Here is a 24,922-nt window from a genome sequence, read left to right on the forward strand (position 1 = left end):
TTTGTAATTAAAAGTAGTATTTGTAATTATTTATTGATATGAAAGATACGTAAAATACACCATTCTTTTTAACATTTATGTTATATTATGTTAATTCATTTTTATAATTATAAATAGTATTTGTAATTGTTTATTGATATGAAGGATACGTAAAATATACCATTCTTTTTAACATTTATGTTATATTATGATAAGTAGTCATTGAATTTCCATAAAATATGTACTTATTCATTTATGCATAGTGAATAATTTAATTAATTATAGTAAGTAATATAAATAAACTTGATCATCATTTATTGTGCCAACTGATCAACAAAAATCCACAGAAATAAAAAAAAAATAAAAAAAATGTGATTTGAACCTGCGATCGCAAAATTATACGGACGCCTTAGCTACCGCAGCTACCATGACAAGACAGCGACGTTGACATGAATATCGTACAAGTTCATCAAGGGAAAAGGGGCTTAAGTTTTAGTAATTATAATTACTTATGTCATGCATTCGATCTCAAGCGAATTGTTACACATAAATTTTCATCAATAATCTTTCTTTCAAATAATGATCTCGACTATGCAATTCTCTTTGGGACATGTCGCGTCGGTAACTCGGTATCTCGCGTGGTCACCAAGAGAGGCGCTGGGGGTAGAGGGTTAATGCGGAGATGTGGGTCGCAACTCGCAAACGTTTTACATGGAGGGGATACGGCCGCTACCTCTCCTTTATACAGTCTTCATGTGTTAGAGGTTAGAAGTGTTTGGTGTACTCGGTGATTTTCTTCTATCAAATGGAGCAAAGAATTTGTATTAAATTTTGTGTGAAAAATGAAATCCAGTGCTCTAAAACTTTTGAAATGTTGACAATTGCATACGGCGAGTCTACTATGAGTAAAAAAAATGTGTATAAGTGGTATAAGCTGTTCCAAAAAGGCCGAGAGAATATCGAAGACGAACTTCGCCCTGGACGTCCCAGGCACATCAACAAATAAATATTCACCAATAAATATTTTTTAAGAAAACCATAGTCACTTTATTTTTTGAACACCCCTCGTATCTCTGTTCTTTGCTTTTGCGTTTTTATGTCTTACAGCGTTAGGGGATCGCTTATTAAATTAATTTTAAACTGTCGCGTTTTATTGTATTCTTATTGTACTAACCTCAAATCGTTTGCGTTTTATTCATGTATCTTTGAGTGATATACTATTGCAGTTTTGCAGGTGAATAAATACTGAGAAATTTACTTACAATTATACCTCACACAGTGAAAGGGGTGATTTATATTAAAATGTAATCATAAGAAAAGAAAATAAATTAATACAAGTTCGCAATCTAGACAAATATAAGTCATCATTAATACAAGACAGTGACTGCCTAACTAAAAACTTTTCTGAACTTTCAGTGTCTTTTATATGAAACAGAATAACTTTTCTTACAGAATTGGAGATAATATGGATAATAAATTATTAAATGTTTATCTAAAATTCATGCATGTAGCTATAAAGCTTCGAGTACCTCAATTTAAACGCGTGCTTTCAGTGTTTTAAAGCGTGCGAGACAAGTCCCTCCGCCATATACTGCCACCAGCCTTCGGCTTTTCGCATAGCAAATTTAAATCAATCTTACAATATAATTAGCCACCAAATAACATAATATTTCAAGAATTAAATGCCCCTAGTCCATTTCCTTAATATTAATTATTGAAGGATCTATGATTAAAGAAAAACCTAACTCGGCTCCTATTCATCATAAATAAACTTTTTTTTCAAAATCTGTGTCGAACCCAACTATGCAAATATAGAAACAGCAAATCGCTATGATGTATAGAAAACCTGCAAATCTAATTATTTAAATTCAAAAAGGTACACTTTTTTCAAAGCCGAAAATAAATAAATAAAAATCAATTTTTTCATTGGCCCATAAACATTTCTTGAAATTGACGTTTTAACTACCTAACTAACAGTTTGAGCTGTCTTTCAACTCGATACCTACGACTAAAAAAAATTATAGCTTCGTATTTTGGGCATCTTTTAATAAACTAATAAGAATAAATCGATAACGAATAAAAATATGAAATCGTGTAATAAGTCATTTTTTTAGAATCATAAGAGCTTTCCATCAAAAGCAAAACATTAAAAAAAGTCATTTTTGCAATAAATATCCGATATGTTATAAAATATATTATTACATTATTATTTTATTATATTATATATTATTATATAATATAAAAGGGTCATTTTCGAGGGTTACTTGCACTTTGCGCAATAACTAATGGACGAAAATAATAGCTTTTAATATTCTCGCCAACTTTTACGCAACACTTTTTTTCGTTGGCTTGCAGAAATAAAAACCTGTTTTCGCTAACTTTGAACCATTATAACAAATTTTCCAGCTAGAGTCTCGAGTTTAAAAGTATATGCGTTTACTATTTCCGTTGTCAAAATCTTTCATCGAATTTTTGCACCAAAATTTCTCTATTGATTGGATTATTATTATTTTTGGTGAACCGAAAGAATGTTTGTTGAAATACTATCTGTAAATACCGTTACTTTCTCTTTCAAAATTTTAGTTACATTTTCTTGCTCTGATGAGCCATCAACATTTGATTTCATACTGTAAAATAAAATTACATTAAGTTTCATTTTCTTATTTCTTTTTCGATAATAAATACTTTATTGATTTATAGAAGAATTACAATGCATTTTACTATTTTATTTCGGAGAAAATTTTATACGGTTTTTTTTTTGCCAACCGATAAAAAATACCGTTGAGGTAAATTTTCACTTAGAACATTTAATTTTAATCTTGCATGTTTGTTTTGATCATCTACAATATTTTATATTACATTTTTTAATGATTGTATTCTTATGTGTCATATTTATATATTCACTCGGTTATTTATATTACATTAAATATTATATTATCTACAAAGAAAGAAATCAAAGCTGTTCAAGAGGCGACTACAAGTAACGTCTGAAGAGGTTATGTACTGCTCATCTACTGTACGAAGTCTTGTCCATTTCCTTCTTAGTTTATTTTTTGGAAATTTGTGAGATGAAATGCCACTGTATGGCCTTTGTTGACAAGTGGAAATTATACAACGAACATGTGTATAAGCCATTTTTTTTACAACTTCTAGCAATTTGTCTTATGCTTGTGTACAATGTTTTTCCGTCTCCGTAACTTTGTTCTCTTGCTACCAGACGGTGCATTCAATCGTTACTATGCGAATTGAATCTACGCCCTACGTTATGTACGCATGTTTACTTATTTTTCTGATGATTATATTCAATCCACTTTCTACAACTTTTTATAATTTGTACGTATAATATTGAAAGCTCTATTAAATGGCAGAACCAAAAGAATTATTGCTAGTGTTGGAATCCACATTAGATAATTAACGTACGAAATAAAGAAAAATGTGTAGGATACGTTAAAATCAAGGTTTTGTACGAGTGCTGTCATTGTTAATTAACATATGAGTTGCATGCAACAATATAAAACGCTAAAACTGTTAAAACTAAATATGGCGAGAGCAGCTTATATGGATATGGTTATATAATAGATTATAATTTGATATCCGTTTTTGTTAAAACTAAATATGGCGAAAGTAGCTTATATGAAAATGGTTATATAATAGATTATTATAATTTGACATTCATTTTGACAAGGTAGACCTCTAGAATAAAGCATTGCATAGAACTAGAAACGGAAACCAGTTTTCAGAGTGAAATATGTGGGCATAAGCTCAGCCCTTATACAGGGTGAGTCATTTTAATTTCCCCAGTCTAATAACTTTTGAAACAAGCAAATTACGCAAAAATGTTTCAGACCAAAGTTGTAGGGGTTCAAGGGGGACATCTAGGGGTGACTTTGAAATTGACCTTGAGCTTGACCTTGACGGCTTTCTCAAGGTCAAGTCTATTTTTTTATTGGGAACGCCTATTTCTGACCTCGGAATCGGAAAGAGCGGGAAATTTTACATCCAGATAACATCTTTTAACATGGGTCAAAATAAACCCTTAAGGTCATGCTAAGGTCAAAACTATCCTGGAACAAGAATCGAACAATGTAAGCAAAATACGAAAAAATGACTCAGAAAAAAGTTGTAGGAGTTCAAGGGGGACGTCTAGGGGTGACTTTGAAATTGACCTTGAGCTTGACCTTGACGGCTTTCTCAAGGTCAAGTCTATTTTTTTATTGGGAACCCTTATTTCTGACCTCGGAATCGGAAAGAGCAGGAAATTTTACAGGGTTTAAATTTTTTAAATTTAAAAATTTTTTAAATTTAATTTTTTTAAATTTTACGGGACTATTCTTGTTTCCGTTCCCTATCCTTTTTTATTTTTCACCGGACTGTATGATTATTATTAATAAATTTCAAATATTGGAAGTTGTTGCTAATAATTTGCTATTACAAGTCTATTAAATTAATGAAACTATTTCAGTATCAATCTGATGTTCTGCAAAGAAATAAGAGTAAAAGTTAAATACATAAGGATAAATTTCATGTTCAATGAAGAATCTATTACATTTGGAAGTCGTTTAGAAAGTAATCGCAATACGTTCAGTCGTGATTTCAATTTTGAAAAAGCTTTAAATATTACTTTTGTTTTAACCATGCTTGTGTTCATTGTATCACTATCATTATTTCTTCATATTTGAATAAGAGACCTTTCTTATTGCCATCGATCATATGAAATCTAATTTGGACAATATTGCCTCTGTTTTCAGTAATATTTAATTTGTATCATCTTTCTATGATCTTTGCCTTTGTTGATTTGTATTGAGGTTTTTTGAAAAAATCTTTTAAATATGGCTGATTTTACCCCAACAGAGATAGTTGATATGATTTGGATTTTAGGAGAATGTAGAGGTAATTACCGTGAAGCGTCAAGGTTGTATCGAATTCGATACCCACAAAGGCGCCATCCTGATCACCGTACCATTCATCGTCTTGAAGAAAGAGCTTGACAAGGGCATCTATGAAGAAGTCGACCAAGACATGAGTATGATGATAGAGATGCTAGGGTTTTGGTTGTCTTAGGATTGGTTCACCTAAATCCTCATATCAGCAGCCAACAAATAGAGAGAGAAACAGGAATACCTCAGAGAACCGTTATTAGAATTTTAAGAAGTAATAGATATCATCCGTATCATATTACCTTAACGCAAGCATTAAACGCTAATGATATGAGAAACAGAGTAAATTTCTGTCGGTGGGCTCTACAGATGATTTTGCAGGAGCCGAATTTTTTTAATTATGTCCTTTTTCCTGATGAAGCTACGTTTCATAGTACTGGCCAATTGAATCGTCACAACAGTCATTATTGGTCTGATCAGAATCCTCACTGGTACAGACCAGTCGATAATCAACATCGTTGGAGTGTAAATGTATGGTGTGGAATAGTTAATGGTCATCTCATCGGGCCATTCTTTTTTGAAGAAAACGTCAACGGCAATACTATTTTAGAACTTTTAAGGGATCATCTCCCACTTTTACTTGAAGACGTAGATCTTGAGACTAGACGTCGAATGTGGATACAACTGGACGGTGCAGGACCGCATTTCGCTTTAATTGTACGAGAGTTTTTAAATAGAAATTTCCAACAAAGGTGGATTGGAAGAGGTGGTCCAGTTGCTTGGCCTGCACGATCACCGGACTTAACTTCCCCAGATTTCTTCCTTTGGGGATACTTAAAAAATACTGTGTTCGCCGAAGCGCCCACAACAAGGGAGAATATGATAGAAAGGATTAGAGTTGCATGTAGACAAATCTCTAGAGATATCTTACTGCGCACTATTGAAAGCTTCGAACAGAGGCTCAGGCAATGCATCGACGTAAATGGTAATAATTTCGAGCAAAACCGATAGGAAATAAGTTTATTCTAGTTTCATCACAAATTGTGAGAGGCAAGGGGACTCACATTAATAAAGCACCCCAAATCGTGAGAGGCAAGGGGATTCACGTTAATAAAGCACCCCGAATCGTGAGAGGCAAGGGGACTCACGTTAATAAAGCACCCCAGAGGGAACATAATCCTATTACGTCCACGTCGTTGTTCCTGGGTAGTGCTAAAGATAGGAAGTTTATGATCTTAAACATCAACATCGTTAGTACATGGCCAGTCCCTTATTCTTTGGAAGTTTATTTAACAACGGTCATATGCGATAAAAGCTTCGCCTCGAAATGTAACAAAAATAAGAGAATTTTCAAGAATTTGACCTTTGCTTCACATTGAGAATAGAAGTACGACAAAGGTCTTCGATGCTCGTTAAACCTTTTGATGTTTGAAAGCGGCTTCAATTTCTTAAGTAAAAACTGAAATATTGTTTATGTTCTTATGAAAAAAAACTAAATAGATACTTGAACGTAAAATTTCCCGCTCTTTCTGATCCTGAGATCAGAAATAGGGGTTTCCATTAAAAAAATAGAAATGACCTTGAGAAAACCGTCAAGGTCAAGCTCAAGGTCAATTTCAAAGTCACCCCTAGATGTCCCCCTTGAACCCCTACAACTTTGGTCTGAAACATTTTTGCGTAATTTGCTTGTTTCAAAAGTTATTAGACTGGGGAAATTAAAATGACTCACCCTGTATAATTTTTGTTTAAGCACATAAAATTTTAAATCAAAATTCAAATGATAGGGAAGTAGGTATATAATAAATAAGGAACAATCTTGGATGTATCAGTTGTCAAATGAATCTTTTTTTTATTTTCGAAAAATACTTACATGGGCATATTAAACCTAAACATAAAATATGTAGAAAGCTCATACCTTTCTTGAACGTTTATATTTTTTCTCCTTTTCTACTCCACGTACTATTTTTCATTCGCCTTTGTATAGGCAATAAGCAATCTTCCGTTGTAGACAATTGATTGTTTCAGAAAATTGTAAACATTCCAAATAATTTTAAAAATATGGTTCAGCTGTATTTTAAAAGACCTTTAATCATTTGTATACGGTAACACGACATTTAGGAAAATGGTCATGCATTAAGATTTTATCAATTGCTAATGATGATAATAATATATATATATATATATATATATATATAGCAGTTGGCACCTACAGTAGAATCATTTGTATTAATGACCGCAGCAATGGAAAGTGTTATTAATTTCGATGTAAAAATATAGATTTCGTTACGTTTTCTACTTTTTTACACAGTTATATAAGGACTTGTTTGTTTGTGCAAAATGAAATTTTATACATAACAATGACAAATGTAGAGGCTTGCCTGATAGAATGTGTGTGTGTGTGTGTGTTTGTGTATTTGCATGTCACTATAACGTGGTGTGACAAACGTTTGAATGGATTTTAATACCATGCAATTACATTATCTACTTTAATTTGAATTCGGGGCACTATATAAACTATCTACCACCAAAATAATTCATTTTGTAAAAAAGGGAATTCAAACGTAGTAATCTGAATAAAAATTAATAATAAAACGTTGAAAAATTATATTATAAGTTTTGTATTCAGTTTATTTTTCCGTAAATTTCGAAATGATCCTTCACAAAATTCATCGTTGCGTTCAATGATATCAAATTTATAATTAAAAAAACAACTATAATCCGATTAGTTCATTATTATTTATCTGTACGCAATGAAAATAAAGTTTATAAATATAAACTTAAAAAAAATATTATAAGGAGTGACATTTTTCAGGGTACAAATTATTAATTGAATAAATTTGTAAAAGAATATAACAACGTTTCGATCGTCTTGTTTACTATCTGCGTAATTAATGATAATGCAATTGTAGATTTGAGAATAAGCTGTAAAGCAAATTAAAGATTTATCTGTGCATAAAAAAGGGATTTTATAAATTAGTAAATGAAACGAAGCTGTTAAAATTGTTTGAGTACGGACGTCGATAAAGAGGATAAAAAGTGAATAAAAAGAGTTATAAAAAGTAATTTGAAGAATAATATTAAAGCAAATGCATGCAGTACATTGTAGAAGATGAGGTATCTCGATTAAAAAACCGGCTTGCAAATACCTGTCATTAAAACGCATTAAATTCTTCCGGCCAATCTCCAAGGTATCCAATGATCGGCGAAGTAATTCTATCCAAAAATCCAATAAATTTTTTGTTCAATTTTTATTAAAAAATGTTCAATTCGAAGAACCGAAATCCTCATCTCCTCTTCAATTATAATGATTCCATGACTTTCCAAATGCAAAATCCAAATCACTCCCGCAGAGTTCTATGCAAGTTTCGAATAAAAAATCCATTAGTCTCCAAAGATAAAAGAACTTATTCTGTCGTTCACAAAAGATAAAAAATGAATCCAATGTCTCCAATTTATCCTCAATATCCTGGGGTAGGTCTAATGTTACAAAACACGAATTCCCAAGACTTTGTAGGATATATTGCACACACTTCCTGATTTCCTCTTCTGTAACTTCTTAAAAAACAGGAACATTCACTGCATCAATGATACTACTGTTAAAGTTACAAATGTCTCCTTCACTAGGTCTTCACAAAAAAAAAATGTGAAAAAATTTTATTGTTCATGCATCCAAATGATTAAGAGATGTGTGCAATTTCTCGTACATAGGTTCACTACAAAATTTGGGAACAGGGTCATTGATCCTGTTTTTTGCAACATATCCTTTCCAGAAAAGCAATTTTGAATCCATTTAAAATCCTCTTTGCGCACAAATCCTTTATCCCTCGCTTTTTATCCTATCCTCGCGATCCTTTCCCGACAATGTTTTGCTTTCCGCGTAAAATCCGTCCAAAGCAACGCGTCGCGGGAGTAACATCCATCCAAGAAGTAAGATCGTCATGTGAAGATTTCAGGTTTTTCATTCATTGTGTTACAATCCGATCCAATATACAAAAGAAGAAAAAATACATTAGTTTCCATTTTATTACAATAAACAATGATTATTATAGATGTTTTATGCTTTATTGAAGCGAGTTTGTTTTTTGTAATTCAGATAATGCAGTTATAGACAATAAAGGATAGTATAATCATAATGTACTAATATAGCATTAAAATAATATTAATACTTTAATTTCATTAAACTCGACATTTTTATCCGTAATGGTAAGTTAAGTACAATTTTGTCATTGAATTAATTCATACATATAAAAAAAACTCGCACCAACAAAGTTAAAAATTTCATTTAAAATTTTTCGAGGTATTTTACATCAAATTGTTTTTACAGTTCATCATTGATCTTAATATCAAATAGTATTACCTTAATACTTTACAAAGCAAGAAAGGAGATAAAATTAGTAATGCAAATATTACTGTATAAATCTTTGGAAATAAAATGAAACTTTAATACACTGTATTATCCTTCTTGTTTTGAAAGTTTTGTTGTGATACTAAATGAGGGATTACTTCAATCAATTTAGCAAAAAAAATAATGTCATATGGTTCTACTAGAATTTTTCTCAAAAAATAGTTGTACAATTCATATTTAAAATCAAGTCAAATTATTATTTTATCCATTTGCAATTTTTTCAATGGAAATTCTTTTTGTAAAACATATTATCTAATAATCCCTTATTGATTACTTAGTGTTCAAGTACTGATGAAACTGATAAGTAGTAGATAAAAATAAATTCATGAATAAATATAAGTTGATGAGCAAACACATTCTATATGCTAGTAATGTTTACAGAATTCAATGATTGAATCGCGAACTACTATAAAGATTCATAAAAAATCAAAGTTCATGCTTCTTTTATATCAGTACTAGAACGTTTCAGTTAGCTTAATTTACTGTCAGTTAGGTACAGTATATCGGAGCAAGAATATGCTAATTCATTGCTATGGAGCATAGTATTCACCATACGTACACTCTAATCGTATGAGCGAGACCTGGAGCGTGACCTTGATCGCGAATAATTTTTACGTAACGGTGAATACGTTGGTGAACCACGACGACGTGGACTGTAACTTCTTGAACGACTTCGACCTCTGTCTCTATCTTCACTTCTATTACGGTCACCGCTACCACCATGATCTTCTTTTACTCTTATGTAAGCTACTTCACCCTATTAAAAATAAGCACGAAATCATTACTAATGTAGAATTTTATGTAAAATATTTAAATTGGATAAAATATTATAAATCATTAATTCACCTCATGTGATCTAAATCTGGAATCATCAAGCTTTTTAACAGCATACTTCATGTCTTCATATCGTACAAATTCTACTACTCCAGTTCCATCTTTGTAGACATCTGCAAAGCAAACATCTCCAGCTTCTCGCATGTGATCTTTCAAATCTTGCCAACTTCCAGATGGTGGCAATCCAGTGACGAGTACTCTGTATTGAGATCTACGTGCTGGTGGTCCTCGTCCACGAGAATTACCCATGTCACCTCGACCTCCTCTGCTGTTATCTCCTCCTCTTCCACCTCGAAAGTTACTGCTTGGACCTCCACCACGAGGAAATTCAACTCTCAGTCTATATCCATCATAGTCATAACCATCTCGTGCATGGACTGCATCTTCAGCATCTCTAGAGTCAGTAAAAATTATATGAGTCAAATTGGGGCTAAATGAATCTGTACCTTAGATAGAGCATTTGTCCAATAAAAAGTCGCCAATCAAATTAAAAAAAACTTCGATATTAAGAATCCATATGACTTTCTATCCAAGGTTGAGCATACAATACACATACAAGCTGCATAGTTTTATTAATCCATAATTTTTTTGTACTTCTTACTTGTTTTTGTCATCAGCCTTAAGTTTGAATTATTTTGCATAGGTCAAAATGTTAAGATATTAGGAAAATACTATTACGATTATGAATAATGATATAAACATGATATGACAAAATGCAAAAATATGAGAAAAAACGAGTACAAACCTTGGATCTTCAAACTCAACAAAGGCGAAAGGTGGACCTCTACGATTCTTCAAATCAACGAAAGAAACTTTGCCAAATTTGTAGAACAGATCTTGAATGTCTTTGGTACGAATATCAGGTGGCAAATTTCCCACGTAAATTCTGCACTCGTTTCTATTATTTCCGCCGTGAGACATAACGGTCACTCGCTAAATATGGAGCTGCAAATGTTTTCAGTAACCTCCTCCTCAGGGCAATGCTATGTAGAATATATTTACGTATAATTTGTCAATATATCGCTATTTGGTGAAAATGCGTCGTAAATAGCGTTACCACGAGGAAACTATAAATGGTTTTCTACGAGGAAACAAACAAAATGGCGTTCTTACAAAGCCCGGCTTGCCGGTGAAGAAGGAATGAAGCTGCAAACGGACTGACGGAGTCGTCAGTTGTATTTATCTCTATATACTCTCACTGTTTCTCTCGCTCCTATGTAAAAGATATACCACTTCCGGTTAGATAAAGTACATCCGGTTATCGTTTTGCAATTTATATGCGTTACTACATTACTACATACACAATATTAATTACTGATATAGTAGTGATCACAATTCAACTTAATTCATCCAATCAAAAATTTTTCTAATTAAATATCTCATATATTGTTTTCATTACTTTGAAAAATGGATAGTGAATATTATTGCAACGAAATTTCATTATTTATTAAAAACAAATATTACAAAATAAATGAATCAACAGTAAGTTTATTATATTTTTTATCACTATTCAACTTTAACTTATAAAATAAAACTTTGCAAAGCTAACAGTTAACTGAATTAAATTAACTAGTTGAAACAAATGTTGGCATTCCTGCAGTCTGCAACATCTAGCTCATAGGGGAAAGGGACCAGCGGACCAGCCCAGCCCAGAGGAACGAATAAGTTACCTACCCTGTCGTTTTATGCCGGACGGGTGAGTGCTGAGCCGAGTGAGCTGTGACTCGCCGGCCATTTTTCGTCGAACATTTAGCGTGGTTTCTGTGGATTTGTTAGTAACCGGGTTATTCACGTTTATGTTTTAATAAACCTACCATTTTTTGGATTTTGTCTAGGATTTAGATTATCATTAACATTTTTTCATTTATGTGACTTTCTTGTCGACATAAACGTTAAAATTAAAGTGTTAAATATGAGTACAGATAGCATTGAAAAGTTGTATAAAAATTTTGGCGTTCTTGCCGATGCCAAAGACAAACTCTCAGAGGTAAGAAGTATTTTATTGATTTTGTTAAAAAATATACGATACATTTAACTACAAGCATTACTTCAAAATATTTTCGTAATTAATATTAATTATACGGTGGTCACTTCGTCGGTTACTTAAAATTACGTACTATACATACACTAATATGATCATATTGGGCATGAGTGTACGGTAATAGGGTATAGAATGTGTGCTTGCCTCAGTGTTTACAACTTTGAACTTTGGTTCAATTACAGTTTACATGGCATAAACTGCTGTGCTAAAATATAATGTATCCTTTCAAATATTATTGGACAATTAGTAACAGCTTTCCAAAGTATCAATTTTTCATTCTGATAATTATTTTAATCATTTATTTGTCATATAGATAAACTATTTTAATTTATGAATTTAATGATATTATTTTAGCACGAGGCAGAGTACTTAGAAATTCTAAAAGCGGTAAAAGGAAGTCCAAAAGAAAAGCGACTAGCCTCACAATTTATTGCCAGATTTTTTAAACATTTTCCTACTTTTGCTGATAAAGCGATTGATGCACATTTAGATTTGTGTGAAGATGAAGATATGTCGGTAAGTTGATTTTCATAAAACATTTTTAAACATTAATTTTACAACATATTTGTTATAATTTTTTTTAAAGCATTATCAGATATTTCTTGAATCTATTTATTTTTAATTCATTGATAGATTTTCAGTTTTTAGATAATTGAATATACTTTATATTTTTTCATATAAACACTTCTGGTTAGAAGTTATTTTAAATGTGCAGGGTTTGCTTTGTATAGATACTGATTCTACATGATTTCATTAAATATAACTTTTTAAATTTCATTTATCCAACACAAAGCTTTTCTATGGAACACTAAAAATAAAATGCTTTAATTTTCATATATTTATTTCTAAAAATGAAGTATTACCTGTATATCTTTATATAGAAAAAGTAACAAACAGTTAATTAGTAATATTGTAAACATATAATTTTTGGAAATATTTAATTATTCCTGCAGAAATTATATAGAAATCTGACCAATATTTTTTATTGAAATTATTATAGAAAATATCCATATTCAATAGTAGTAATTATTTTCTAATAAATATATTGGTTCATGTTTTCTGTTCAGTTAAAAAATAGGTTAAAAAATAAAATTAAAAAATTCATGTATAATCAGATTGTACAAAATCATCTTTATATAGCAAACCCAGCCTAAATATAAACATGAAATAATTTTGAGTTTAACAGTAGATTTAGAACTGCTGTACTATAAAATTCATTAATTTAAAAAAAAAAATTTTCATTTCTAAGAAAAATGTGTTTCTTGGTTGAAAAATTTTAATAATATTTTAATATATTGTATTAGATACGTAAGCAAGCAATAAAAGACTTACCAGCTCTGTGCAAAGATAGCAAGGAGCACACTGCAAGAATAGCAGATATTTTGGCACAATTATTACTTGCACAAGATACTTCTGAACTAGATGTTGTTCATAACAGCATAATGACTTTGATAAAAAATGATCCTAAAGGTTTGGTTTCAATTTAGATTCTTGAGTACTGTTAAATTAAATTTACTCATACCAATTGATACTAATATTGCGGTTTAAAGGAGCCCTCAGTGGATTTTTTTTACAAATCCTAAATGGAGAAGATGGTATCAGAGAACGATGCATTAAATTTTTGTCAACTAAACTTAAAACTGTAGGAAAGGATGTAATAACCAAAGAACCAGAAGATATTCTTATATCAGAATGTAAAAAGGTTTTACAGGTAAATTTAATTATTTTGATTAAAATTAGTTCAATGTGATTGAAAAAAGTAATTTGAAATATATATTTAATTATAGGATGTTACTGCTGATGAATTCCATAATATTATGGAACTACTTGCTTGGACCAGACTTGGGTCTACTGTAAATGGACAACAGGAACTAGTAGATATAGCAGTGGAACAAGCAGAACTTTCTGTGCCATTTAAGCATACAAATTTGGAACAGTGCAGTCGATTGATACAATGTATTAAACATGCTTTACCTTATTTTAGCGTGAGTAATTATTTCTAACTCTAAAAAGTTATGTCAATATGTTTTAGCATGGCATTTTCTTCTTTACAGTCTCAAGTCAATTCATCCAAATTTGTTTCATACATCTGCGTACAAGTTTTGCCACATTTGTCTTTAATTGTTTCACCTGATGGAGGGGACATTCAATTGGAACTTTTGAAGCTATTAGCAGAATTAATAGAACATTGTGGTAAAATTGAAAAGCCTGAGGAGAAAGTGCAACAACTTTATAATGCTTTAATTGTAAGTGAAAATCTAATTGTATAAAAATAATTATTTTCAAGTAGATCTTATTCCTAACTTTTAATGAATGAAAAAATTTTGCATGATGTAACAATATAGTACATTACGATACAAGTGCGGGAAAGTAGATTTTAGTCTCGTGTAGCGTTTATGCCCGAGCGAAGCGAGGGTGGAATGGTACACGAGACGAGAAACTCTTTCCCGAACATGAACCGTACCGTATTTTTTGATAGGACGTGTGGAAAGTGCGATTTTCAACGCACGTTTTTTGCCGAGCGTGCGGGAAAAACGCACTTTCCGCACAGAGTGTCGAAAATTATTTATTCTATTTACAGACATTCATGCCACTTCCTCCAGAAAGTGAAGCAACGGAAGTACCTAAACTTCAATTTAGTCATGTGGAATGTTTAATATATGCTTTTCATAAGCTATGCAAACAAGTACCAGAATTTTTATTAAAAGATGCAGATCAGTTAAAGGAATTCAGATTACGGTTACAGTATTTTGCACGTGGAATTCAAGGGTATATTAAAAAGTTAAGAGAAGCTATAAATGGAAAAAGTGAGGAAGAACTTAAAACGGATGAAAATCAAATTAAAGTCATAGCTTTGAAAACTACAAACAATATTAATACACTTATCAAAGATTTATTCCATTCCCCTCCAAGTTTCAAGAGCGTGATTCATCCTTCATGGAAGACTGTTATTACAAAAGCTAAAAGGGTAAGCTATTTAATACAGATATCAAAATGATTGTAAAACGATTTTTAAGGATTAATTATTTTTCATTTCTATTATTTTTATTCAATAAATTTGTTTGTAATTTAAAAGGATGAAAAAGTGGCAGTTGGACAAAAACGTCATACACCTATCACATTTGGAAACGGAAATAGTAATGCCAACAATCATCATAGTGCGAATAAGAAACCTAAAGAAGATACTCCAAGGAATAACAAACAACTTTACACTCCTCCAAGTGGAAAATACAGTTCAAACATTTCATCAAATTATGGTATGTAATATAATTATTCTTTTGAAATATCCGTTGTTATTAATAATATCATTGACTTCGAATAAATTATTTTAATATTGTTTTTGTTTCTAGGTAACCGAGGACGATTCCAAAATCGTTATAATAAAGTTGGTGGAAGAGGAGGTGGTTTCAGACCAACACGTGGTCGTGGTACTTGGAGAAAGAACCCATACTAATTTATCTCCAATTAACTTCCTTCTGGTTGCTAAATTGAACCAGACTAATAAGAACAAAAAGTGGATAGAACTTTATTGAGTGACAAAGCGAAGTGAACTTATTTCATATTTAAAAAAGATAGTATTCAATATTTGAAATAATTTTATACGACAGAGCGATTTATCTTTAAGAAGTACGTGATATCGATTTATTTAAGCGCTCATCTTATAAAAATTTTGCTTTATATCAATTAACGTTGTCACCAAGTTCACAATCGGATTGTTTTACTTTGCTATAACGTTAACGTCTCTAAGGAATTTGAGTTATTGAATCCTTGATATTTTTTGTGCTTAGCATCCAATGAACACTTTAAATTTACATTGTGTGATGTAACGAGGTGCGTTGAGATTTTTTGCGTGATATTTGAATCATCATACGATTATTTGTATGAAACGTTTTGATGAAAGCAAACGAAATATAAATAAGGAATATCTTTCTTATATAAGATAAAAAGAGAAATTAAGAACAATAATTTCATTTTCAAAGACAAATCCACAATTAATCAGTGTGCATCTTAAACAAACAGAAAATGTGCATCTAACAAAAACAAAAAGAAAAAAAATTTTTTTAATTAAAAAAACAAAAAAAACAAAACAAAAATGATAGGAGAACACAAACAACAGAATTGTAATATTCACAAAGAACGATTCAAGTGGCGCTTTCCTCCAGCTTTGATGTGATGTGTTTCCAATTCCTATCCTAAATAACTGTAATCCTGTTTCCTTAGTATCCTATAATATTTATATGATATTATATTTTAATAACCATACTGTGTTGACAGGTGCAGTATATAGCACAGCAGAAACTTACGATTAGTCGCATAAAATTTAACAAACAAATCAAAGAAATGTAAAGTAAATTTTCTCGTCTCTATTAAATGGTTAATTGTAGAGTTTACTCTACATGTAATTTCCAGTTAGTTAAGTCAATTTTTGATATGGTTGAAATGCAATATTTATATCATTTCTTTGATTAATCTTTTCTTACAATCAATTTTCATATTTTTCTAGATGCAGGTCAAAGGCTATGCAGGAAGAGTAAAGTTAATTACTATAATAAAACTAATATAGTAAAATTAATAATTTTCAGACTTATAGCACTATTTACTATTGAAAGTAGAGATAAACATGGAGCAGAACAATAATTAATTTTTCAGTTTTATTACTTTAGATACACATGACTGGATGTAATCAAGCTGGTATATGCAACATGTATAGTGCAGAGCATTTCAGTAGCTATTGATTCAAGGTGAGTAATTGTTATTTTTTTCATTAAACCTAACCTTCCCTCTTCCCTAGTCACTTTGAGTTTCTGAATATTGTGCTATTTCTATGCTCTGTAAATACATTTTCACAATGGTAATAAAATATTTTACTTCAATATCGAAATGAATTATTATTTCATAAACACCAAGTTTATATTAATATTTAAGCTATTTATTAACTAAGATAATACTAGAGGAATACTTTAGTAAATCAGTCTTCAATACAAAGTGTTTAACATTAACATATCATCTATCACTTTACACATGATGCGATCCCTTGGGCTACATGGATCAACAGCTTGTTGTTCTGCACTTGAATCATTGTCGATTTCCATATCCTCAGTTTGAGCAGAGAGCTTTGTTTCTAATTCAGAAGTGTCTGGTAGCTGTTGTAAAGCATTTTGCAAAATTTCTTGAACCTTAAATACAGTTGAGAATAATTTTTTAAATAAATGAAACAATGTCACAATTCTCAACTTTTCACAATTATTATAAATGAAATTTCAGATAAATTGTATTTTAATCACATACCTTTTCTAAGTGTTTCTGAAATCTTGTTGCTGTTTCCAAGCGCTGTCTTCTTTGTAACTCCATCATTACTCTGAGAGTTTCACGAGCTTGATGAGGTCTAAATTCATTCAACAAATGATGTATGTGAATGAATAACAAACTTAAATCTTCTACCTGCGATATATTGAATTTAATTTAACAGTTATTTTACTAATTTTAATTACTAATAGTCAATTATATTAAACCAGTTGAATCATTAAACAATAACTTAAAAGAAAATTCTTGGATTAGTAGAAATAAAGTCTCCTTCAATTTTTCATATCATATCCAAATCAACCAAACTTGACAAGTGAAATAAACACTTTCAAATATATAATCTGTTTTAATTATATATCATAATTTTTCTGCAAAATTAAAAATAAACATAGATTCCAAGATACCTTTTGTTCTACAAGCCTTTAGTTAATTTTGATGTAGCATGAAAAATTGGAGGTATCCTTTTCTTCTACTAACCTGACAAAAAATATATGAAGTGTGTTAAATTATTATATGAAAGGATTGCTTATTAAACTTTATATTAAAAGCTTTTTCCTTTAATTCAAATCATGATTGTTCCATAGAAATTTTTGATAATGTTAAGTACCTTTTCTGCTCTTCTAGGATTCTCTGGACATAGTACTAATAAATCAATTAAATCTAAGAAATTTACAAGTAGTGAATGGTTAAGTTTCTTGAGTTCTCGCCTTCTGTCAAAATGTTGTGGATATAGCCTTTTAATTCCCTGGGCTTCTAAAGGTCTTATGATAGTATCATCTGCATTGAAAATGCTATCAAACATTGAGTAATTATCTTGAATAGGAGGAGGTGGCCTTGGAGCTCTATTTCTTCTAACATTTTCATCTGTGTATAAATTTATATATTGAACAGGAGGAAGTGGCAATGAGCTGACTTGAATTGCATCTGAAGAAGCCATTCTTGATTCAATGTTTACCTAAAATAAAAATAATTAATCTATTAATAATGATACTATTGAAGTTATAAAACATTTAACTAACTTAATTATTTATATTTTAAAACATTAATGATACAATTGTATTTAAATCAGTTCTAAACCTATAATGCAGAAGTTGGAATAATAAGTGACAATTATTGAAAAGGAATATTTCAATTGTTTATAAAAGTGTATTTTGAGATTTTACAACCTTTTATAATACGTTTATTTGTTTTGTTTTGAAACAAAATTAAAAACTAATAAGCCTATTTGAGGTTAGAAAAGAATAAGTGGTATATTTGTAATGATGGTTGTGTAATAATAAATGTAGTAAGGGTTAGTAATTAAGGTACAAAGAAAAGTTACCTTATGATTATGTGTTTACTAGAGTAGCTTTATCGTTCTAAATAAACTAACAACAAAATTAGAAAAAGAAAAACAAATGTCAAGCTTTTGATGCCATTTTGTACGAAATTCGCTTACGTTTTCCTTCTTCTCGTTCATAGTTCTGTCTCTTTTCGCTCTTCACCACCAGGGCCAGCACCTATGAACAGTGTTGCCAAGATTACCTGCCCTGCTTTGTTCACGATGATTTTTTCACAATAAATTTGCATCCGCAACTTCCGTTTCTGTATAATTCATTATTTTTTATGGAATATAAATTGAGTGTATTATTTCGATGGAAAACATTACTTCTTACATAAAAATTAATTGGTTACTATACTGAAAATTTGCAATATAGAGAAAAAAAAAGTTTATTATAAGAAATATATTTTTACATGAAAATTCCTTTTATCAGCAGCTTACAATTGGAGTACAAAATATAGATACACCTTAAAATTTATAAGAAATCAATTAAATTTCCTCGCCAAACGAATTTATCGATTAATTAAGGAATGTCACCTCTTGAAAGTTTGCAGACCAGCAAATTAATAAGTTTCCATTAAATCCGATTGCCAGTACTATTTCAACAAACATTCACTCATTTACTATAATATACATATAATTGTATTGTAAATATAATAATTAATTCAATATCAGTTATATAAATTGAATGAATATATAATTATCGATAGATTTGTGATAAGTCTTTATTGATAAACGCATTGCAGAAGAAAGAAATACAAATAAAAGCGAAAAGGAGCAAAAGTTTTCTCTCTCTCTCTCTCTCTCTCTCTCTTTCTTTCGGTGTCCGTGCAAAAGCGCGAGATGTAGTTAAATCGTGCAACGCCGCTCTCATCGGCATATATAACGCATATACGCACACACTCTTGCGTTATCCTTTCTCTTGTTCGTTCTTTCTCTCTTTCTCTCTCTCTCTCTCTCTCTCACTCAGGTTCTCTCTCGGTGTCTATCTGTTGTGTTGTTCGTCGTTCGGACTCGGCGTGTGCTGCAGCTAGCGTTCAAGCTTGTGTGTCTGTGCCTGCCTGCCACTCGGCTAGCTGTGACTGCTGTGAGCGACAACTATACGAGTCTCCGCCAACAAACGTCGAGGAACATGCGCTGTCGGCGAGAACTTTCTCGCTCGTAGAAAACTGTGATATTGCCGTGATAGTGTGTATATATGCACATATGTGTTTTTGGTGGTGCAAGTACGTGTTGTTCTACAATTAGCCGATAGTGTAAAGCAGTCGCAGAAAGGCATGAGCAAGCTCGCCACCGCTAACGATGGTCCAGCAGCAACAGCAGCAGCTGAGAAGTGCTCGCTCTGACAGGTCGCCGACTCTTTTGTTGTACACGTGAAAAAGTCGCCGGCTGCCGAGGTTGTTGCTGCCGTTCTGCTTCCTAGTCGACGAGCATCTTCCGTGTCGTGCATGGTAAGTTTTTGTTTTTTCTCTTAGACTTTTCGGTTACTCAGCGCGATACGATGTGGTTTCGGCTCTTTTATCTTGCTTTTTACGTGTAGGTGTGGAGAGAGAGAGCGAGAGTGAGAGAGAGAGTGAGAGAGAGAGAAAGAGAAAGAAACAGAGAGAGAGAGAGAACGAGAGAGAGAGAGAGAAAGAGAGAGAAAGAGAACGAGAGAGAGAGAGAGAGAGAGATTCAAGCGCGTGTGCATACACGTGTGGTCGTGCGTTGCTGCTGGGACTTTTCAACGAGTAAGTATGTATACGAGAGAGAGAGAGAGAGATAAAGATAGATAAGGATTTTAGCAAGCTATATTGTTTCTGTGAGAAATGTTAATTTTTTCTCCAGTGCCGCCGATTTGCCATTGAAATTGCCATCGTAAGAGATCAAAACGAAAGATAAACTTTTTCATTCGATTCAAAACAAAAGAATACCATCCGATATAATTATTCTCGGCACCTGTGCAGAGAAAATATCAAGTTTGGTGATTCGCTCTCTCATGCTCCGGTTATTCAAATACACATCAATTCGATAAAATGAAATGAAGTTGGGAGAATATTCTCTTTTTTGAATTTGATAGAGGTATGTTTAGTTAAGCTTTTAAGAGAATAGTTATACGGTATAAGAATATGCATGAGGATTTCACAGTTGGGATCGTTTTTTTCTCTTTTTCTTCATCAGGGGACCTTCGCTTATATTTATAGATAGATAGAATTGTGAGATATAGTTCCACGGAAAGTGTAGTAGTTATTGTTTACGTTATACAACTACTGATATAGTTTTTTCATATAATAGTTTATATAAATTTTCAGAGATAAAATTTTATTTAAAAAGACTTAAAATATAAATTTAACTCTAAATTATTCAGCCAGTTCAGCGATAAGCCTTCATTGGAGTAGTAGCTTAGAAACGGGATACGTGAAAACCCAATCCGACGAAGTACATACGGATTTGGAAATCAAATTAACAAAAATTAAAACATTCGACTACAACCACTCTTGATTAGATTTTCCGCAGAGTGCTTATCAATACGAACCGCGTTTCGCAACTAAAATAGTCCGCTCGATGAATAATATTGTGATTACGCACTGTAAGAGAAATTTACGCATTCAAGAGCGAACAAAGTATATAAGACACTCACGCAAATTGAATGCGCGCGCGGCGCGACAAAACAGCAAACAAAGCCGGTGTCACCTAAAATAGGCTTTCTAAAAAGGTTTTCGGTCGATAAAAGGAAAGTAGGTGCATTCTTACCCCTTGAAAAAATTGACACGCACACAAAGTGGACTGTGCGCAGGTAAGGCTTTACCTAAAGTACACATTTCCACTGGAATTCCAAAGATAAAATGTATCTTTTTTATGCGTGCGCGCGAGAAGAGAGAGGTAACGTCTTCTCGTTCATTTCCGTTTTTTTTTCTCTCCTTCCATCCGGCCGTAGTGTCGGCGCACTTAGTCTTCTCCGCGCTGTTTATTTTATAATTTCACTCTTTTCGTTCCATCGAGTAATATCGTGAGAGAAAAAGAAACGTCGTCTCTTTTGTCGTGTATGGATCACACACAGTCAAAACGCTCTCTATGTGCATGTGTATAGTGTCTCTCTTTTTCATCGTGGCTTCAAGGGCATCCAGGTGATTGTTTTAGTGCATTCTTCTTTTTACCGCATGTCCTTTTATCCGCGTGCTCTCTCTCTCTCTCTCTCTCTCTCTCTCTCTCTCTCTCTCTCTCTCTCTCTCTCTCTCTCTCTCTCTCTCTCGTCCCCTCCCTCTCCCTCTTTCTCTTTCTCTCTCTCTCTCTCTCTGTATTATCATTTTGCATGGATACACATAATGGGCGCGTACTCGGCTTTTCCGATCCTTTTACTTTTCGTAAGTGCCATTTCGCGCGTGGTTATTTTACAGCTGCTGCGCGCTCAGCGCTGCTGCTTATTGAAAGGCTGCTGCCACTGGCTGCACTTGTTGCATTTTCCCTCTCCATTCGCGTGCTACTGCCTTCATTTTTTCCCCATTCTCGTTGCTGCGGCTTTACTCTAGCAAATGGACTTGCATAGCTGGAACGACCAAACTTTGTTTTTTCGCACTTACTTACTCCGAGTCTGTGTTCTGTTATTCTTGTAATCAGACTAAAGCGCGCGGTCTGACTCAGTGGAAACTAAAGATATGATAAAGTTTTTCCTGTTTTGTCAACTCTCTTTTCTAGCTCTCTTCTCTCTCGCTGAATTACTTTATCAGAGTTGCTGGAACTTGTTCACCAACTTTGCTCTACTCATTGTTATAATGAGTTGGAGGATAGAGTTTATCATGCGTGAATTACAAAAGCCGACAGATTTATTATAATTAATTGTAGAACGAATTTAAATTTGTTCTGTTCAACTTTATTCAATTTTTGAACGGATTGTTAATATCTTTGATGAATTATCTGAATATTGTAATAGCTGTGAATAAAAATTCTATTATGCACTTTCAAAAATGAATGTGCAACTTTTTAAACGCATGCTGTGTGATATTAAAGTAGTTTCAGAGTTTTAAGTAAGTAGGGGCAATTCACTTAAACTTGCTACGACTTGCAAAGATTGTGCAGGTTCGTTCACGCTACTTTGACTCCTATAAAAATCGAGCAAACTTTCCGATGACTAAAATATCTCATAAAATATACTCTGTGAGCTCAAAGCTCAACTTATAACTATAATATTCTGCGTTTATTCTTATCAGTCTTTAAATAATTCTTTTATCAAAACTAGTACCGTTATTTCTTGATTGTATTGACATTTAGTAGTTTGATGCTCAAATTAAATCGAATTTATTACAGGTGAAATTAAAAAATGCATCGTATAAACAAAACAATTCTATGATTTGAAATGCTTAACATCCATCGACATTAATTGGAAAGTAAAAATTCAAAATTAAGTTCATATTTAATAATAATTTCAAATCTAACAATGAAGAAATTTCTTAGGTGTTTATCTACAGGTAATGGAAAGTGCACCAAGTTCTTTTTTTTCGTTTTGTAAATAAATCGAATCGTCAGCTACACCTGACAATTGAATTTTCTTAATTTTTTTTGCCTATGGTTACGGCTCATTTGACGTAAAATTTGCCAAACTAAATTCTAAGTATTCACTCATGTAACATATAAAGGTATATGTACATTTATAAGTTTGATTTAAAGAATTTTTAAATAAGTTACTGCATTGAATGGACTGTAATCATTTGACAGTTTTATACTATTTTACATGAAATAATTATCAATTTCTAATTATGTTCATCATTGATTATGTTTATTTGAAGCTTATAACAAAAATATTCAATAAATTTTTCGGCTCAGCCATGTAGATTAACCATATGGCATTTTATTCTCTTTTTAATGCGCCCATACAGATCGTCTTACTTATTTTTTATTCATTCAATTAAGTGCTAATAAATCGATGTAAAATGACTCAAGCTATTTGTTAGCACCACTTCGATGCACATGTCAATTGCTGTGCTAATATTATTATCGTTACACTATGTCTAATACATGTACATACATAGTGCTGTCACACGATAGTTACCCACGTGAATACCTTTCAGCCAATCAGATTATTAATGCTTCGCTCGTCAGGCCATCACTTTTTTATAATACGAGAAAGGAGAAAACAATCTATATAGAAATTATTTAAAATAACTCGTAATTTGTCGTTATCATGTCATTTTACTCACTATTATTTAAAATACTTGTTTTTTTTAATATTCAATTACTGTTTTTGTGCAGGCTGAACTCAGACACTTCTGTAAGGGATGGCAGGGAAGGATGGAAAACTCGAACCCCAAGAAAATGAAATTGTGAGGCAGGGTTTTATGGTGAAGCGGTCGCAAAACAAAAAGCGCTTCACACCTGTTAACTACAAACAACGCTGGTTCGTCCTGACTCGTCACCATCTCGTTTATTACGATGGCAATGGCGAGGTAAGTATCTTTGTCTCATCACTTTGCATCCGCCTGAGAATATTCTAATTTATTAACGAGCTCATTTATCGCATTAATTATTTATTTATATAATCGAGGTTTTCATATTTATTCTAGAAAATGTTATTCTGCCTACAAATTGAGGTTAGTAATGTGTAAATTACTCAATTTTAGGGAAGTAAGTTGCTGTACATTAATTTAGCACTTTTTTATTTCAATGGATCTTTGGCACATCTTTCACTTGTTTTGATAGAGCTTTTATTAATTTCAAATTATTATAGTAGTCATCTCATATATATATTTGTACATACTTGGTTTCTATCAGTTCCTTCATTTTCTTTGTTTTGTACAGTATTATTAAAATGAAATATGAAAATAATTACACGGTTCCTTGCATGGTAAAGCACACTAGACTTACAACATTGTAAAAGTTAATAACAAAATAATACATACTAACATCCAAACTCATCTGTATCGCCCTTATTGTAATTACATAAAAAGCTCCTTTTCACAATTATTTTACTATAATTAACGAATCAAATGATTGTTAAAAAAGTATTAAAAATGTTAGGGATAGAAATCGTATTCTTTCAAAATTAGCTTTTAAATGATGATACATCTTTTGAGATTTCTCTGAATACTGTTTATTTTGGACAGTATTTTTTTAAATTGATAATTTTTTTGTAAACAAACCTGTTTTATTTACAGCTGTGACATGTATAAGTGGTTATGCAACAAAAT

General features: G+C 31.9%; 3 protein-coding genes and 1 long non-coding RNA gene across 6 annotated transcripts; 2 read left to right on the top strand and 2 right to left on the bottom strand.

Annotated features, from left to right (window-relative positions):
- Positions 1-6,692: 6,692 nt before the first annotated feature.
- On the bottom strand, positions 6,693-11,308 carry LOC131671806 (serine/arginine-rich splicing factor 1B). 3 transcript variants are annotated; one of them, XR_009302574.1, is made up of 4 exons: positions 10,841-11,250; positions 10,108-10,489; positions 8,561-10,018; positions 6,693-8,482 (listed from the first exon to the last, which is right to left on the bottom strand). XR_009302574.1 is itself a non-coding variant. In XM_058948536.1 (4 exons), the coding sequence occupies exons 2-4, from the start codon at positions 11,014-11,016 to the stop codon at positions 9,824-9,826; spliced, it is 753 nt and encodes a 250-aa protein (XP_058804519.1). In that variant the 5' UTR covers positions 11,017-11,078; positions 11,209-11,308; the 3' UTR covers positions 6,693-9,823. The 3 variants fall into 3 exon arrangements, 2 of the variants coding, with proteins under 2 accessions (XP_058804519.1, XP_058804518.1); XM_058948536.1 differs by having other exon boundaries at positions 6,693-10,018; positions 10,841-11,078; positions 11,209-11,308; XM_058948535.1 differs by having other exon boundaries at positions 6,693-10,018; positions 10,841-11,078; positions 11,153-11,266.
- Positions 11,309-11,788: 480 nt separating this feature from the next.
- LOC131671807 (apoptosis inhibitor 5) lies at positions 11,789-15,622 on the top strand. Its single transcript, XM_058948537.1, has 9 exons — positions 11,789-12,082; positions 12,491-12,652; positions 13,441-13,606; positions 13,687-13,847; positions 13,924-14,121; positions 14,191-14,382; positions 14,718-15,104; positions 15,213-15,393; positions 15,487-15,622. The coding sequence occupies exons 1-9, from the start codon at positions 12,008-12,010 to the stop codon at positions 15,588-15,590; spliced, it is 1,626 nt and encodes a 541-aa protein (XP_058804520.1). The 5' UTR covers positions 11,789-12,007; the 3' UTR covers positions 15,591-15,622.
- Positions 15,623-17,096: 1,474 nt separating this feature from the next.
- On the bottom strand, positions 17,097-18,909 carry LOC131671808 (mediator of RNA polymerase II transcription subunit 7). The gene is made up of 4 exons (XM_058948538.1): positions 18,762-18,909; positions 18,048-18,395; positions 17,426-17,578; positions 17,097-17,313 (listed from the first exon to the last, which is right to left on the bottom strand). Exons 2-4 carry the CDS (start codon positions 18,375-18,377, stop codon positions 17,113-17,115), a joined length of 684 nt encoding a protein of 227 aa, XP_058804521.1. The 5' UTR covers positions 18,378-18,395; positions 18,762-18,909; the 3' UTR covers positions 17,097-17,112.
- A 400-nt stretch (positions 18,910-19,309) lies between these two features.
- Positions 19,310-24,325, top strand: LOC131671828 (uncharacterized). The gene is made up of 3 exons (XR_009302575.1): positions 19,310-20,212; positions 23,988-24,181; positions 24,299-24,325. It is a non-coding gene; the product is annotated as an uncharacterized LOC131671828 (long non-coding RNA).
- The last annotated feature ends 597 nt before the right edge of the window (positions 24,326-24,922 follow it).

The sequence above is a fragment of the Phymastichus coffea genome, unplaced genomic scaffold, assembly GCF_024137745.1.
Source record: "Phymastichus coffea isolate CEN01 unplaced genomic scaffold, Cenicafe_Pcof_1.1 PCOF00136, whole genome shotgun sequence".
Classification (NCBI taxonomy): Eukaryota; Metazoa; Arthropoda; class Insecta; order Hymenoptera; family Eulophidae; genus Phymastichus; species Phymastichus coffea.